General features: G+C 41.2%; 1 protein-coding gene across 2 annotated transcripts in view; it reads left to right on the forward strand.

Annotated features, from left to right (window-relative positions):
- Window positions 1–8,029, forward strand: part of MYL1 (myosin light chain 1) — a 43,111-nt gene extending 35,082 nt beyond the window's left edge. For both annotated transcript variants that reach the window (XM_054971778.1, XM_054971779.1), the window contains exons 4-7: window positions 2,103–2,276; window positions 4,147–4,224; window positions 6,045–6,099; window positions 7,678–8,029. In XM_054971778.1, the coding sequence (XP_054827753.1) occupies window positions 2,103–2,276; window positions 4,147–4,224; window positions 6,045–6,073 (281 nt within the window). In that variant the 3' untranslated portion in view covers window positions 6,074–6,099; window positions 7,678–8,029. The remainder of the gene's footprint in view (window positions 1–2,102; window positions 2,277–4,146; window positions 4,225–6,044; window positions 6,100–7,677) is intronic.
- Window positions 8,030–17,122: the final 9,093 nt, after the last annotated feature.

Raw genomic sequence — 17,122 nt, forward strand, 5'->3', positions numbered from 1 at the left:
TAATCTTGTCTTTCTTTCACCTGCCTAACGTTTATTCCAAAGTCACCTTTGCATGGGTCTTAAACTCTAGTGAAGATTTATCTTCAGGGATGAGTGAACAAATTGGCCTTTGATACAGGTGCTTAATAGATGTTAAAAGTCAGCAGGGGACGGGATTATTTTGAGATGTGCTGGACATGCTAAAGTCTTAGGGCCAAACTACAAGTGACAAATGACACAGGTTGGACACTTGTCAGCTTCCCTCAAGTTTTGATGGGAAATGTAGGCAGCTTGGTGGAATGTTGGACAAGTGACAGTTGAAAAGTCCATTGGGCCGCAGTCGAAGAGCCAAGCTGTAAGGCCAGGATGCCTACATTTCCCATCAAAACTTGAGGGAAGCTGACAAGTGTCCAACCTGTGTCATTTGTCACTTGTAGCTTGGCCCTTAGATTGGAACCGTAAGACACTTACTTGGGAGCAAGGGCCTGTGAAACAGTCAGGTATACTTCTGATGGAAATACATTTTATGCTACAAAATAAGAGAATTTTGGGGTAGTATAGCTTTTTGTACGTGTATTTTCCTTTGTTCCTCACAACTTAGCATTTAAAAATAGTATTTTATGGTGGGTGATTATAGTCCAGAGTCTGTAAAATAGCTGATTCCCCCCTCCTAAGCTCCATGGGTTTGTAACAAGGAGAGAGGATTTTACATGAATTACCTATTAAATATTGTGTATATATTTTGTTCTAAACAATAAAAAGTCTACAAAACAAAAAAAGAACAGGAATACAAATTACACTAAAGGAAAATTAAGGTGCCCATTACAAAGATTGTCTAGAGTACAATATTTTTTATTCCCAATTACTTCAGTGGCAATGATTTAAGCAGGCACTTAGCTCTTCCACTGAATCCAAAAGAACTTAAAAGTGCTTAACTTTGTTCAATTGTGCAGAGTAAATGAAACTGATTATATTCAACCTCACTTCAGAACCTTACTTGATAGCAAGCTTTAGTTATCGACTATATTGTAAGAAAAGCCAATCTACTTTTGTGATTAAAAAAGGGAAATCCCAGAAACCATAAATACAAAAAACAAAACCTCTAGTAAAAACACAAACACTAATAACTTAAAATACCAAAAAGTATAGAGTCCCATAGACAACCCTATGGATTTCTGTTATCCATGCAACATGTTTCCGTCAAACAAAAGTCCTCTTTGCTAGTCATAAATCCATGGTCTGCTTGGATCTGTGCGACAGGATCATCAAATTAAGAGTTCTGTGAAAGTCATCTCACTTTATTGAGTGTAGCATTACCTCTTTCATCTTAATATAGCATCCCCTGGGGACAAATACTTCAGCAAATACTTCAAGCCTACCAGCTTGAGTGCTTTGGCATTAGTATTTCAAAAGGAAAGGGCATTCGTATTTCAAAAGAAAACCCCGTTGTTCTTGTAACTTTATGGGCAATTTTGGGTCCTTGATTATCCCACCAAACGATGTTTGAAAAACTGAGTCAATTTTGAGAAATAATTATGCCAGAGTTTTAATTTACATCTATTTGGAGTCTACATAATAGTTTTCAAAATGGTGGTGATATTTAATGACACCATGTCCTTTATGGTTCTATGCTGACGGGACAGTGTATTGCTTTTTGGTTGAATAGAATATCGCTGGCATTGCTGTTGACCTCTACCACTTAATTCTATATTTCAGAAGTAGTAATATCCATGAATTTAGGGACTGGGTAACCCAAATCTTTAAAAAATAGTAACAATGCGCCATCTCCACATGGTCTTAATTTGACTTCTGTTTCTTCTTTCTTTATTCCCTTAATGTTTTTATGATGTATTGTAGTAATGTTTTTAGTTTAAATATATAAAATTTATTGTTGTTTTTAATTGTTTTGCAAACTGCTTTGGGCTTTGTTCGAGGGAGAAGCAGTATAAAAATTTAATAAACCAACAAATAAATAAACATATTGCACAAGCAAGTGGTTCAAGAGCAAGAAGAAAATACGGTTGTGATAAAGAGTCTAGTCCAAACTGCAGCACAATATATTGAAAGAATTCCTTAAAACATCAGCAACATACCCAGTAAAGATTCTTATTATGTTGTTACAGAGATGAATGCTAAAAAAATTGGGTTTGACGAGTTCCTGCCCATGATGCAGGCAGCTGCCAACAACAAAGACCAGGGAAGCTTTGAAGACTTTGTTGAAGGTCTGCGTGTCTTTGACAAGGAGGGCAACGGAACAGTGATGGGTGCTGAACTCCGTCACGTACTGGCCACTCTGGGTAAGAGATGTCAGAGGCTCTAAGGGGATACCCAAACTCCAAACAGAGACCAATTCCGCACACGTTGGATAATGCACTTCCAATCCTCTTTAGTTGGAACTGAATTTTTCTAGTGTGAAACAAAAAATCCACTTCCAAACGATAGCTAAAGTGCATTATCCAACGTGTGCGGAATCAGCCAATGGTACACTGGCTTTATAGCAGATAAGAGAGAGCGAAGAGGATACTTGCTCCGATTATACCCCTAGCAAGAGAACAGCTTGTGAATACATGCTTACTTACACCCACAGTGTTCCTGAGCTAATGGGAATAGTTCACAGGCAGAACGCTTGAGTGGCTCTTGGATTTAACTGTGCCTCTTTGGGGAATTAAGGCCCTGTTTTGGTGCATGGCACCCATGGCTTTGATCCAGTCTTCACTCATTTCCAGCTGCAAATGCCACATTTGAGGCAGTTATTTGAACGCCAATGGCATTTGCATCTGTCGGGAGTGAGTATGCTACTCTGGCTATATTCTGAAATAAAGCCAATCTGCCCAGAATTCTGCATTTTCTAGGCACCTTGGGCTGGAAAGCAACACAGATGTCTTCATCACTACAAGTGTCACGCCATCATGGGATGAAAGTTGCTGCATGAACCACAGTTCGGTGACTGCTTTGGCTCTGCCGAGGTGGTTGCGTTCACAGAAAATTTGTCCTGAGAGGGACCCAGCCTAGCATGGAGATGCTGTTAATACACTGAAGTTCGTTGGCCATACAAACAAGGGCGTAAGATAATGCCACAAGCATCCTGAGGCACAACTGATATGCAAACAAAATAGTACGGCAACTACCTTCCACACAACGGATTTTTATCACTCCAAGATGGGTAGCCGTGTTAGTCTGTCTGTAGCAGTAGAAAAGAGCAAGAGTCCAGTAGCACTTTCAAGACTAGCAAAATTTGTAGTAGGGTAGGAGCTTTCGTGAGTCACAGCTCACTTCTTCAGATACAGACAAAACCAATCTGCTTGGAGCAGGGCTTTTTTTCTGGGAAAAGAGGTGGTGGAACTCAGTGGGTTACCACCATAGGGGGCAACTCCTGGTGGGAGGTGGTGCCCCTGGTACCACATGCGCACACACAAAGTGCGCGCACGCTTCCAGAACTGCGCAATGACATCACTTTGGGTCAGCTGGAACCAGGGGGGGGGAGTTTTTTAAAGTTTAAATCGCCCTCAGCAAAATGGTCACATGGCCAGTGGCCCCGCCCCCTGATCTCCAGTCAGAGGGGGGTTTAGATCGCCCTCCGCATGGAGGGCGATCTAAACTACCCTCTGTCTGGAGATCAGGGGGCGGGGCCACTGGCCATGTGACAATTTTCAAGAGGTGCTGGAACTCCGTTCCACCGCGTTCTGGCTGAAAAAAAGCCCTAGCTTGGAGTTCTACATTTTCTAGGCATCCTGGGCTAGATGCTATTGAACTCTTGCTCTTTGGGAACTAATAACACCACCACTACAAATGTCCAATTTGTGTGTGGGGGGAAAGCTATCTAAAGAATACATGTACGATTCATTCATCCCACGAGTCAGTCTTTCCATTGTTACTGGCAAGATGTGGGATGCAGCCATAGGAAAACAGCAACTGATTCACTGCAGTATGGTAATGAATCAGACATGAAACGATCTAGGGAACCCAACAATTACGTGGCAGCGATTCAGTACATCCTTTCACACAGCTTGTCTGCTCCAAGGTGTTCCTATTACAGAATGAGAGGAAATCATCGGAACTGTGAAATGGTTTAAATGAAAGGAACTAACAATGAGGTTACCTGCACTATTACTGCAACATGTGAAAAGTTTATGAATGGAGAGTAACCCTTCTCTCCTTGCAATTTAGGTGAGAAGATGAAGGAAGAAGATGTAGAAGAACTGTTGAAAGGGCAGGAAGACTCCAACGGCTGCATCAATTATGAGGGTGAGTGCCTCTGTTCAGGCAGATTTTTTTCCCCACTTCAGGCGCCTCCTCGCTTGTGTCCAGTGATCTCTTTATGGCAAAGGATGCTGACACCAGCCCCGACTGATTTTGTAGTGCATCTTACGTTACAAAGATGACTTCTCAGGAGCAAACGCCATCACTAGTTTGGATCCTGTGCCCTTATAGCACAGCTGAGTTCCATAAACGGCAACTTTCTTTCCTACCCCACCGCCAGAAAGTGTGCCATGTGGGTTCTCCAGGAATATCTTGGGGGATGAGGGAGCTGCCTTACACTGAATCAGACCCTTGGTCCATCAGGTCAGTACTGTCTACTGGCCAGGCAGTAGCTCTCCAGGGTCTCAGGTGAGATCTCTCACACCACCTACCAGCTCTCCTTAACTGGAAATCCAGGGGATTGAACCTAGGACCTTCTGTATACCAAACAGATGCACTACAGCCCTTCAAGCCATGGGCCAAAGTGTGGGGCTGCAGGAGAGGGAAGAATGAACAACAATCACCCTCCCCTTCTTCCAAAAGCACAACAGGAGCATAGGATCCAAACCACTGAACCATGGAAAAGCCATAGAACATGACAGTGCCGATTCCGCACACGTTGGATAATGCACTTCCAATCTTCTTTAGAGATCATTTGGAACTGAATTTTTCAAGTGTGAAACAAAAAAATCCACTTCCAAACGATAGCTAAAGTGCATTGAAAGTGCATTATCCAACACGTGCAGAAACGCTTGTTTAGGCGCAAACGGGGTTAGAGCTTCCAGAAGGCTCAAATTCCAAGCACCGTGTTCTGATTGTGTTTTTATGCTACCCTTCTAAAGCACCTGAATTTGTGTTAAACAATGACAGCTATAATTGTATCCAGCATGCAGACAAGTATGTGACACACTCCAACTTTTGTGTCTGCAACCCACGTGCATGCTGGTTACAAGGGAAAGGGATGAAACATGCATCACAGGGGCTTCCCTTTGACAACAGGGAAACAGCCCGCCACAATGGCTGTATCAATAGCCAGTGTTTAGGAGCTTTACGGATTTGATGAAGAAACCAAAGAATGGCAGACGGCCCTTCACGCTGAGAAGCAGCAAGCATCGATCCAAAGGCAATTCCATAGCGGTGGGCTTCCAGAGCGGAAGGGTAGCATGGGTGGTCAAAAGGGTGGAAATTGTATTTATTATGGCTGATTATTGTATTGTTAGTAAGTTGTTCAAATTGTTGATTGTATAAATGTTTGGAAAATTAAATTAAAAGTATTTTTAAAAAGGGTGGAAGAGATACCAGGGAAGTGAACCTGGTCTGATACTGATTTTGACGTAAAGGACTTGGAACGAAGAGAGGTTGAGGTGGAAGGACAGCAAACGAATTGCATGAAGAAAGGCAAGCTAGGACGTAAGACAGCCCTTCCCAGCTGTGAACACATTTTGGCCAGAGCCCAAAATAGTGGCTACTGTCACCCCAGGCTGAGCATCAGAGAAACAGGATTCCAGAACAAACTCAAAGCTGAGCAAAGAAAGAGAAAAATTGAAAACGCCATGCTTTAGATGTGATTATCTTCTTATTCCATCTTGTACTGGCAAGGGCTTGGTTCTTAGTACTATCTTAACGGGATGGACTAATTCTTCAACAGGACTTGGCTAAATTTAAAGGTGAATGCTGAGATTCTGCAACCAGCTAACTCTGTGTAGTGAATCCCCTTGCAATCTGGAAAAAGTGCTTTGGGTTTTAAAGAATCGTTATATATAAAAACCTCAACACTTCAATTTCATCCCCTTTAACACTCTATTGATTGTGTATTTATTCCACAGCATTTGTGAGGCACATCATGTCTATCTAAATGGACTCCTCAAGACACACAGTTTGGTAAGTTCTCCTCCTGTCTCCAAAATCTTAATGACCAGCTTTTATCTGCCTGCTGTTAGTAACAGCACGGAACTCTCATGAAGGTCGTCTTTATCAGTTGTTCTTGTTTGGTGATGGATCCAGGGCTTTTTTTCAGCAGGAACGCGGTGGAACGGAGTCCCGGCACCTCTTGAAAATGGTCACATGGCCAGCGGCCCCGCCCCCTGATCGCCAGACAGAGGGGAGTTTAGATTCTAAACTCCCCTCTGTCTGGAGATCGGGGGGCAGGGCCACCGGCCATGCGACCATTTTCACCAAGGGCAATTTAAACTTTTAAAAACTCCCCCCTTGTTCCAGCTGACCCAAAGCAACATCATTGTGCGGTCTTGAGTTCCACCACTGAGTTCCACCACCTCTTTTCCCAGAAAAAAAGCCCTGGATAGATCTGTCGTGGTTTTAATACAAGAGGATTGCGAACAAGATGATTCGGCATCAGCATATATGGCCATGGAAGAACCTAGTTAATTTGGCTAAAAACCCTGTGAGAGCTTTGAAAGAAGGGCATAATACAAGCACGTAACAAACACAACAGAGAGCCGATACAGTACAGTGGATGGAGTGCTGGACTAGGATCTGGGAAACTCAGATTTGAATGCCCACTTTGCCGTGGAAGCTTGCTGAGTAACCATGTTCCAATCACACACTCACTGCCTAATCTACCTCACAGGGTTGTTGTTATGAAGATAAATGGAGGAGATAAGAACGATGTAAATCGCTTTGGGGCTCTGTGTGGGATAAGTAAATAAGTAAATAAGGCATAATTCAGCAAATCAGTGCGATTGATAGCATAGGGAGAAGTAAGCACTTGCTTCACTTTTTTGCTTTGAAATCAATGGAATGTAAAAAAAATGCAATGAATTGTGTCCTTTTTTTTGAGACACTGATTTTATCATCCTATCTCATGTGGCTATTAAGACACTCACAAACAATATTATATGATATCATTTCACTCTGATGGCCGAGTTTCACTTTTTGTCTTTGCTGCTCTGAAGTTTACACAAAATGATGCATTTCCCAGAATGCATGGCACCTGACAAGCCTCAGTGACAGGCCAGCCAGACCTTACTGTAATGTAAACATCTTAAATGCTTGGAGTCACACTTCTGTTATGGGATCAAGACCTCTCTGGGAAATAACACATTCAAGGTTAAAATATTGGTTGCGAAGTGAAATTTTTAAAAAAAATGTTTACAGTTGAAAGGAACCTTCTTGAGTCACTGCAAGACTGATCTGACCTGTAGTTCAATCTCTACAGTTAAGGAGAAAGAATCTGCCCACTGAGGCAGCTTTGTCTTTTGTGTGGGTGTTCAGCTTCAATAACGCTCACGTAGGATTTTAGGAGAGGGGTCCTCAGAAAAATCCCTTATTGGTTAACCACAAGAAGGCTAACACGAAGGATACTTCTCTGGCTTGCAAATGCAAAATGAGATCACCAGTTGGAACCATTTGCCTGGCTATATTCTTTCATTACCAATGAATATATTTTCTTAAAAATTCTGCTACCATAAGTTACAAGGTTTATTTTTTGCTTTGTGACAGAGCAAGATCAGCAGATACGTGGTATTTGTGGATCTACAAATTTCCTGCTCTGCCCAGAACCACCACTCTGGAATCTAAAAGAGACTGTATTATGGGCCTCCAAGCATCACCCCCCCACACACACACTTTTCAAAGCCATCCACATGAGACGCCTACCAAATCTCAACATTTTTTACACTTCACGGAGAAAACGTTTGCTGAGCCAAGTGAGAAAGACTACTCTGCCACAGCTGTCAGGCCCGATCATCTTTTTTTCCCATGTTGTCCACCATGAATGTTCTTGGGGGGAAAACCAATGAATGTCCTTGGGGGGGAAAAGAAAATCTGAGAATAAATCCCTGTGGTCAGTGAATGGCTGGACAATCTTTTTTTACACTAATCTGTTCAAATCCCAATTAAAACATCACTGAAGTCTTAATTTATTTTTTCTGTATGTTGTGTTCCATATAATAAAGTTTTGTGGCAAAAGGGGATATTCTCTAGGGGCCAGTCTGTTTAATCAAAGTGGGACTTTTAATATTTTAGTCTGAGAAGGCGTGGTTGCAAATTTTCCTATGGCAGATGTTGAATTCATACTGAATTTTTTAAGATGCAGAAGCCAGGAATTACTTTGATCTCTCTATAAATTCTACACTAGTCATTATAGGCAGCTAATGGACAAGTAAGTAAATGCTTTGTTTTCCACACATGTGGCATGGCCAAAATGATGGGTGGGAAGGCAAATTTATGCTGATACCTTGTCCAAAATGCTCCTTTTGGGGGCAGTCAAATCAGCATGGTCAAGATTAAGGTTATGGTCATCAAAGCCATACCATTAAAGAAAAGGAAAGGATTATTTTAGAAATTGAATGGAAAAGGATTTATCAAATAATTCATCTTATCTAAATTAGAATTCCTTTCCAGAAGTGACATTTTGGATTTTGAGCCCGGCTGAAACATTTTGCATACACCCAAGTATTTTGTGTCATCACCTGGGGGTAGAAAAATCATCACTCAGATTCAGGTTTGGCAAAACCTTAAGCCCAGCAAAAGGTTTTTTAAATTGACTATTGCAAATCGAGGTTGAACTTTTGCTTTAACGTTGCTTATGACCAGCTGATGAACGGGCCATGACATCCTAGGATAAAAATCAGACACCACCATTTATTTCTATCTTGGGGGGGGGGGGGCGCAAAATGTTCGTAGCCTGTACTAAGCTCCTGCTTTAATCTTGCTCTTTGATGCCTGATGCTGAAGCAATTAAACAACATGCAAGGTACACAGTTATTGGCATACCTTTGGTCTCTCAAGCGTAACTCTCTTTCCCCCACTGGGGACGCATAAAACTGTTTTAATCCCCTAGCCAAGTGCCAGCTTGTTCTGTAACTGTCTGGCTTAACCTTATTAAGTTTCTATGTATGTAATGGCAATAACTCAACTGCTAGCAGGTGCAAAGGGTGAGGTGGGGTTGAGGCAGTGAGAATAATCCCGACAGGCTCGCTAGTGGGAGAAGGAACCAGGGTCTGGTTTCCATGTCTTCCCCCACCCAAAGAAACCCATTCTCCTATTTAAAGCTCCAGTATGTATGTCCAAATTAATCTCTGTATGAGTTTCCACAGGCAATGTCAGCTGTAAGTTCATACATAACATTCCCTAAGTAGAAACTACTGTCATGTGTGCTTGAGGACAGAAAAGAGACAATTTCCCTATTGGTCTCCAACATGCTGTATGCTGTGAAATGAACTTATTATTTCAAGTGAATTATGATGGTAAGAATGCTTGCCTGCTTCTCATTGGCAACATAGACTAGACAGACAAAATTAAAACTCCTTCCATTATTACTGAATTTGACTTGTATTCAATACTTCCTCCACAGGAAATGAGGTTTTCCCTCCTGATTTTTGATTCACGACAATCAAAGTAGTTTGGGCCGAGATACAGTGGATTTACAGTTTTACATATATTATTCAGATAACTATACTCCGCTTTTCTTCTGAACGAGGACACAAATCGGCCTACAATGTCATTCTCCCCTCTTCTGTTATTTATCCTCACACTTACATGAGACCTTGTGAGGTACTATAGGCAGAGAAAAAATGAAGGTTGAATCTCGTCAGCTTTGCCACTGGTAAAAGGAACTACCCCTCCAGTTGACCTCTGGAAAGTCTATGTTGGTAACTGTGTGGACAAAAAAAAACATGGGATGGTGGCTACAGGAAAGAATTGGATCTGAAAAGATCGAGCGGGGGGGGAAAAGGTAGGATCCAGCTCAGCAGTGAACGGCCTAAATCTATGCAGCTTGCTGAATTGCTGGGCAGGGGGACTGGGCTCTTGCCAAATCATACTTTCCACTCTCTACACTGCACATTTTATTTATTTATTTAAAACATTTATTAGCCTTCTTTCTACCATGCAAGAACTCAGGGTTGCTCACAACAGAAATAAATTAATAGTAAAATGAATAAAACAAAGGTTAAAAGCACAGGTTAGGGCTGCCGATATAGTTAATTAAAAACAGTCCTAAATAAAAAATGCCTTCAGCTTCCCCTTCAAGAATGGCTGTGAGGGAGCCAGGTACACCTCCCTGGAGATGCTGTTCCATGAATAGTTCCACATCTCCAGCCCTAAATGTTTGTATATGTATTCTTTTACTGCCATCTTGTGGTTCTGGGCATCAACGGGTCACAAAGGCTGCATTTAGGGTTACGCTAGCTGTGATCAAAGCTTCCATGACCGTTTTTTAATGTTCACCTGGGACTGCTTTGTTGAGCAGTGCAATGGCAGTAGAGATGCATTTCCCTGATCTAAATCAACCACCCTCTAATCTGCAATTATCGTTGGCATTACAGAGGAATGATCAAACTGAAGCACGGGAATGGAACTCCCCCAGAAGCAAAGTGAAGAGGACCAGCGTCACACCAAAGAATCACACTCATTCTACCGAAACCAAACCGAAGCAGGAGGCATTGTTGCAACTTAGTCCAACAGAACCAGTGTCATTCACATCAGCCAGGCACAGGGTTCAGCCAGTGGGGAACACCACAGAACAGAAACTAGCAGTACCCAGACACAAGAACAAGGCATTCCCTTGCTTCAGTTTGCTTCCGTTGGGCTAAGTTGCAACAGTGCCCCTTGCTTCAATTTGCTATGAGTGGAATGGGTGTGATTCTCTGATGTGATGTTGGTCCTCTTGCTATACTTTGGTTCTTGGGGGATTTCATTCCTATGCTGAAGCATCAGTATCAGTATAAAAAGGGATAAATTAAAAATAGTACCTTCTACTGTCCTGCTCTTTCATTTGCAAAGAATAAAGCATTCCACAATACTACGATTGCTTGCATTTTTCAAAACCAGGAGGTTTATGCTCTCCCCCGAAAGCCCTGAGCCCATTGCTTGTCTACCAAGGCTCACGAGGGTTTGGGCTGTTCATCTTAAACTGCTCAAACTAGATCTAAAAATTGACACAGTGCAAAGATTCCACTATCCTGGCTTTGTGCCTTTCCCGTTCCTGTTGCCGATGGGAATCACTGTTGTTGGTTTTTTTGTTCTGACAAGCTGATCACTAAAGATATATTTCAGAGTTTTCCTGCATTGAAATGTGAAGTCTGGGGTGGATTTTAAGCAAATAAATATATCCTTTTGGTTATTCAAAGTATGGCCACACTCTGCTACTCAAACTGGAATGGTTGTTTCCACCTACACATTCCTTATAATGCTTTCTCAGTGGTTTAGCCTTCTCGCAGTGCGGCTCCCAATCCCCTGGCAGCCATCTCTTACACAATCCATTGAAACTTCCCAACATTCTTGTAGTTGGATGATAAATTCTGTACTACTCTCTGTACGTTAAATTCTGTACATACCATCTCCCCAAATCTGTATGAAAGCCCATGTTTCCTCATTAGTCCATGGTAGGGGTTTTTTTACCTTTCTATTGAAGCATGCTCTATTCAAATGGATGAGTACTACTAATTCTTTTTTTCTTTTTCCTTTTTTCTTTTTAGGCGGAGCTGTAAAGGTGGAGCAAGGACCCAAGAGGATCCCCCTGCCCGACAAGAGGCCGGCTAACAGATTATGCTTGTTTCATGTGCACGACACTTCATCAGGGGCCAGAAATCAGTCTACTGGAAACAATAAATATTTCTACAAATAAAGCATAACATATCGCTAATAAACTTATATAAATTACAGAATATCAACAAATGCGGCACACTAAACGCTTACCCAATTCAGTTTAAGACAAAATTTAAAAGCATCAGTTTGGTGTACATGAAGACAATGGCTTGACATAAGTATTAGCCCCACAGGAAACAATTTATAAGACGTGCAGTACCATCAAGCTGAAACATTTAAAGAGACAGACCAACTACAATGATATACAAAAAACACTTTGCAGACAACAAATCATATTTAAATCATTATTTAAGCCCTCAGAGTGTAAACTATTCAGAAAATAAATCCAATAAACCTCCTGTAATAAGTCTCTCTGGATCTAAGTTACAGGACCCTTATCTGCTACGTACAATACGGTATACTGGAAATCTGTTTCTTTATGATGTTCTTTTATAAAATGGTCGACTAATGGAGCTTCCAAGGTTTGGTTCCAAATTCTTGATACATACGCCAATATCCATGTTCTTACTGGGCGTATGGTATTCCCTACATACAATTTATGACATGCACACCTAATTGAATACACCACCTTGGCAGTTTGACATACGGAGAAGTATTGTAATTTGTCAGTAGATCTATGTGCCAATGCAACTTCTCCACCAGGTATAACCATTGAACAGGCTTTGCATAGTGACCCCTAGGTTTATTACTAGCATCTCGGGGGATTCTCTGATCAGTGTGTATTAAGATATCCCTTATACTCATCCTTCTAAGTCCCACAGTGGGCAGTCTCTCACATCCTGGAATTTCAGATAACAAATGTCAATGTTTATAAATAACTCCTTTGATGTCCCGTGCCATTGGGGTATAATCAAGGGCCCACTTTATTCCTCATCTATTGTAATGTTCCTTTGGGACAAACAAATTGGCTCTAAGTTTTAATCTGGCTTGTGTCATAGAAAGATATAAAACGTGGGCTGGATATCCTCTATCCTGAAAGGCTTTTTGAAAAGTTCTACTTTCCCTATTGTAATCAGATTCTAAGGTGGAATTCCCTTTCAATCTAAATAGTTGACCATATGGAATGTTGTCTCTTATATATCCTGGATGGTATGACTGGTATTTTAAGTAGAAAACCCTATCAGTGGGTTTTTTAAAAAAGTCTAACTCCCACTCTAATGAGACTGTCTCTATATACTACTATGTCCAAAAAACCTATACATTTTAGGTCTGCCTATAAAGAAAATTTAGTATTCTCATCAAGTACATTGATCCATTTGCCAAATGCTTCTAGTAATTGGGGACCCTTGAGTACAATGAACAAATCATCTATAAAGCACTGATAAATACATATATTATCATAAAAAGGATTATTGCTGCAGTCATGAATAAATTTATTCTCAAGGTTGGCACTTAAGGTACTATCACCAAAAACTTTTTAAACTTAACCTGTCTAATGACATTGAAGAGGTCAATACAGGTATGTAATGACTTATAGACTGGGGTGGACACAAAATCTAAACCCCTATTAAGAATATTCATTTTCAGAATTATCAGGTTACGGGAGCAGAGACAAAAACTAAATTTTTTGTCTCCCTCTTTTGAAGGGGTGGTCTGTACCTCTCCTTAAAAAAGACCTACGGGAGTCTGTATTGATGGATTTACTGAGAAGATTTTTAGTACTAGTCCCCTCGTCACCAGAAGCGTCAATATCTGATGGTTCAGTAGTATCCAGATTGGTGTAGTGGTTAAGAGGGTGGGACTCTAATCTGGAGAACCGGGTTTGATTCCCCACTCCTCCACTTGAGGCCAGCTAGGTGACCTTGGGTGTCACAGCTTCTAGAAGCTCTCTCAGCCCCACCCACCTCACAGGGTGATTGTTGTGGGGATAACATACTTTGTAAACTGCTCTGAGTGGGTGTTAAGTCATCCTGAAGGGTGGTATATAAATCGAATGTTGTTGTTATTATTATTGGACAGACGCTCAAGTGGTTTAGCCCACAAGATTCTTTTCTGTGTTACATTGTCTGTTCGGTCCCACCAAGAATAAATCTTACCGGTGGCAAAGTCTCGTTCGTCTTTCTTAAATGTCTTAATTTTAATCTCTCTGGTCTTCTGTTCAAATTCTTTTAACTTCCCTATCTAGATCTTTCAGTTTATTTATTGTCATAAAAGTTCCAAAGTATCCCAATTCTCCTTATGTTTCTGTGGGGTGCTAATATCTCCCAAAATTGATTTAACAGTAGAAAATATCTTATTCTTTTCATCATCTGTATAAGCAAAGATAGATTGAAAAGTGGCCATGGCCTCCTAAAAAGTACCAGATTTACTGTGACCTCCTCCAGTGTGGTATTTACCACCGAGTTGTTTGGCTTGGACTCTGGAGGTGCCTCTTGTTTTGTTAACCAGTACTTTTTAGGAGGCTATGGCTTTGGAATTTTTACGATGCAAGCTAAACAAATTACAACTGCATGCAGCCGCTTTAATTGAATACTACAATGTCTAACATATCCCAATAGGCTTAAGGTTAAATAAACCATTGGGTATGTTTTCTGACTATGATTTTTGAACTAAATGGGCTGCCATCTTATATAAATGTTCATTGGATCTTACGGTGCTGTTAGTGGAAACTTGCCAACAGGAATCTGAAAATGTCAGGAAGGAGATAGAGAGAGTGATTGATACTCTTAAGGGTACAATGACTAATACAGAATTCAACAATAAACAATATTTTGGCATTAATGAGTCCACTTTTGAATGTCTAATGCATTTAAATAGGTATTACAATAACTTACAAAAATCCTTTGTGTTTTAATGAATAATGGCTGTTTTACAATTCTAAGCCTTTGAATTTTTTTAAAAAATCATTGATCTTTTTTTTTTTTGCAAGAATGATCTGCTTAGCCTCACACCGATGGCCATGGTGCTAAACAGAAGTTTCTCCTTCTGCAATCTACCCTTAAGAAAATAGTGGAATCAACGCAGTAATACTCCAGCCAGATAGTCCAGAAGAATATCATGGTACTGAAGGCTGCCGAGAGGATCAACACCATTCCTGTCAGCTAACAATATACAACATTTAACAAGGTGAACAAGACAGCTTCTGTGCCTGAGCCAGGTTTGCATCCACACTGAAAAGGGTGTAGATACTTGGTTTCATCCAGAAATGCCTAGATTTGTCCACTACTCTCTCCAAATTTGTCCCCCTAAATGGGAGATCCCCGTAAAAAGGAGCGCCGTAGTGCCGAGTGATAAGCTGCAGTACTGCAGCCCAAGCTCTGCCCACGACCTGAGTTCGATTCTGACTGAAACCAGGTTCCAGTGGCCTGCTCAAGGTTGACTCAGCCTTCCATCTTTCTGAGGTCGGTAAAATGAGTATCCAGTTTCCTGGAGGTAAAGTGTAGATGACTGGGGAAGGCAATGGCAAACCACCCTGTAACAAAAAGTCTGCCAAGAAAATGTTGTAATGCAACATCCCATCAGTCAGTAATGACTCAGTGCTTGCACAGGGGACTACCTTTACCTTTAAATGGGAGATCGGGTGCTGGCTTGTAAATATTTAGGCAGTGTGGCGAGGTTATTAAGCTGCTGGCCTAGAATCTGAGATACCCAAGTTCAAATCCCAACTCTGTCATAAAGCTCATGGTGTAATCTTGGGACACTTGTTCTGTTACCTACAACAGGTTTGTTGTGAGGATAAAAAGTATACCCATATGTTTCTATGCACAATTCAAAGTGCTGGTTCTTACCTTTAAGGCCCTAAAAGCCTTGGGACCAGGGTGCCTGAGGGACCATCGCCTCCCATACTATCCAGCTTAGTCAATATCTGTCCCCCAAGCCTTGCTCTCTGTGCCCCTGCCTTCAGAGGTGAGGCAGGTGATGACTACCAGCAGGGCATTTTCTGTGGTGGCACCTCACCTCTGGAACACCCTCCCCCTTGAGGCTTGCCTGGTACCTACTTTCCTTTCTTTTAGATGCCAGGCCAAAACACTTCATCTGCCCAGGCTTTTAATCAGAGGTTTCATCTTATCAGCTTTGCTTCTGTTTTATGGATAGTTTTTATGCTGCTGATGTTCAATGGCTTGTTTTTAATGGCTTGTTTTTATATTGTTACGTTACTTTAATTGTAAGCAGCCTTGAGCAGGACTCTGAAGAGGCAGCATATAAATATTCTAAATAAATAAATATGAGAACAATGTACATTGGTTTTGAGCTCCCTGAAGGAAAGACTAAAATGTACGAAGTAGGTTCAGAGAGGTGCTATTGAAAGATAGTTTCTCCGAGCGGAGTATTACAGCAGTTTCCATAACAACTTCTTGGCTTGAAGACTGTGCAAAACAATGGTTAGTTACATTATTTTGCATTTAAATAATAATTCAAAAAATGTACATACCCACCGAATGTGTAGCTTATTTGTGGGTTTATAGCTAAAGGTGCAAGCACCAAGTCATTACTGACCCATGGGGGGACTTCGCATCACAACATTTTCTTGGCAGACTTTTTTGTGGGGTGATTTGCCATTGTCTTCCCCAATCATCGATACTTTACCCCCAGGAAACTGGGTACTCATTTTACCGACCTCGGAAGGATGGAAGGCTGAGTCAACCTTGAGCCGGCTACCTGAACCCAGCTTCCGCCAGGATCGAACTCAGGTCATGAGCAGAGCTTGGGCTGCAGTACTGCAGCTTACCACTCTGCGCCTCGGGGCTCTATTTGTGGGTTTCTAGTTGTTTAGAAATTCAAAACTGGCCTCCAAGTACATGAGATATTAACATGTATTCATTTCATTAGTCATGATGACTACCATTTATTAAAGATGACAGGAAAACTCGGGCTAAATTTCTTCTTCAGCACAGCACCTCAGTTCAAAAACAAAATCTGTTTTAAAAAACTTGGCCTTCTATATGATACTGGACTAATAATGGTGGTTTTTATGTATAAAGGCTTAGGAGCTGCCAAACCATGGGACTGTTCTCTTTAAAAGACAACAGTAGTTTGTAGGCAATTGCAATTAGAAATGCCAAAATTAGAAAAAATTATCCTCAGGGAAAGTTTCATTCCAGGCACTTCAAAATCATTTCCAGCCATAAAAAGTCCTCTGCAATGCACAGGCTGCGTATATATGAATGGACTAAGTTTCTTTTGGTAGCTCCATTATTCTGCTGATTAGCAACAGCAAAGATGAATAACAAAAATTCATTTGGAAAGACATGGACTGGCTTTTCATGCACTAGAAAATCACTACAACAAAACTGTATAATTTTTAGTTTAATATTTCTCCTTCGAATAGGAGTCTCCTTATAAGGATTTCTATTTGCAACATATTATCTAGGGCTGCATGGTGAAGTTCTATGAA

The sequence above is a fragment of the Eublepharis macularius genome, chromosome 2 (assembly GCF_028583425.1).
Source record: "Eublepharis macularius isolate TG4126 chromosome 2, MPM_Emac_v1.0, whole genome shotgun sequence".
NCBI classification, from domain to species: domain Eukaryota; kingdom Metazoa; phylum Chordata; class Lepidosauria; order Squamata; family Eublepharidae; genus Eublepharis; species Eublepharis macularius.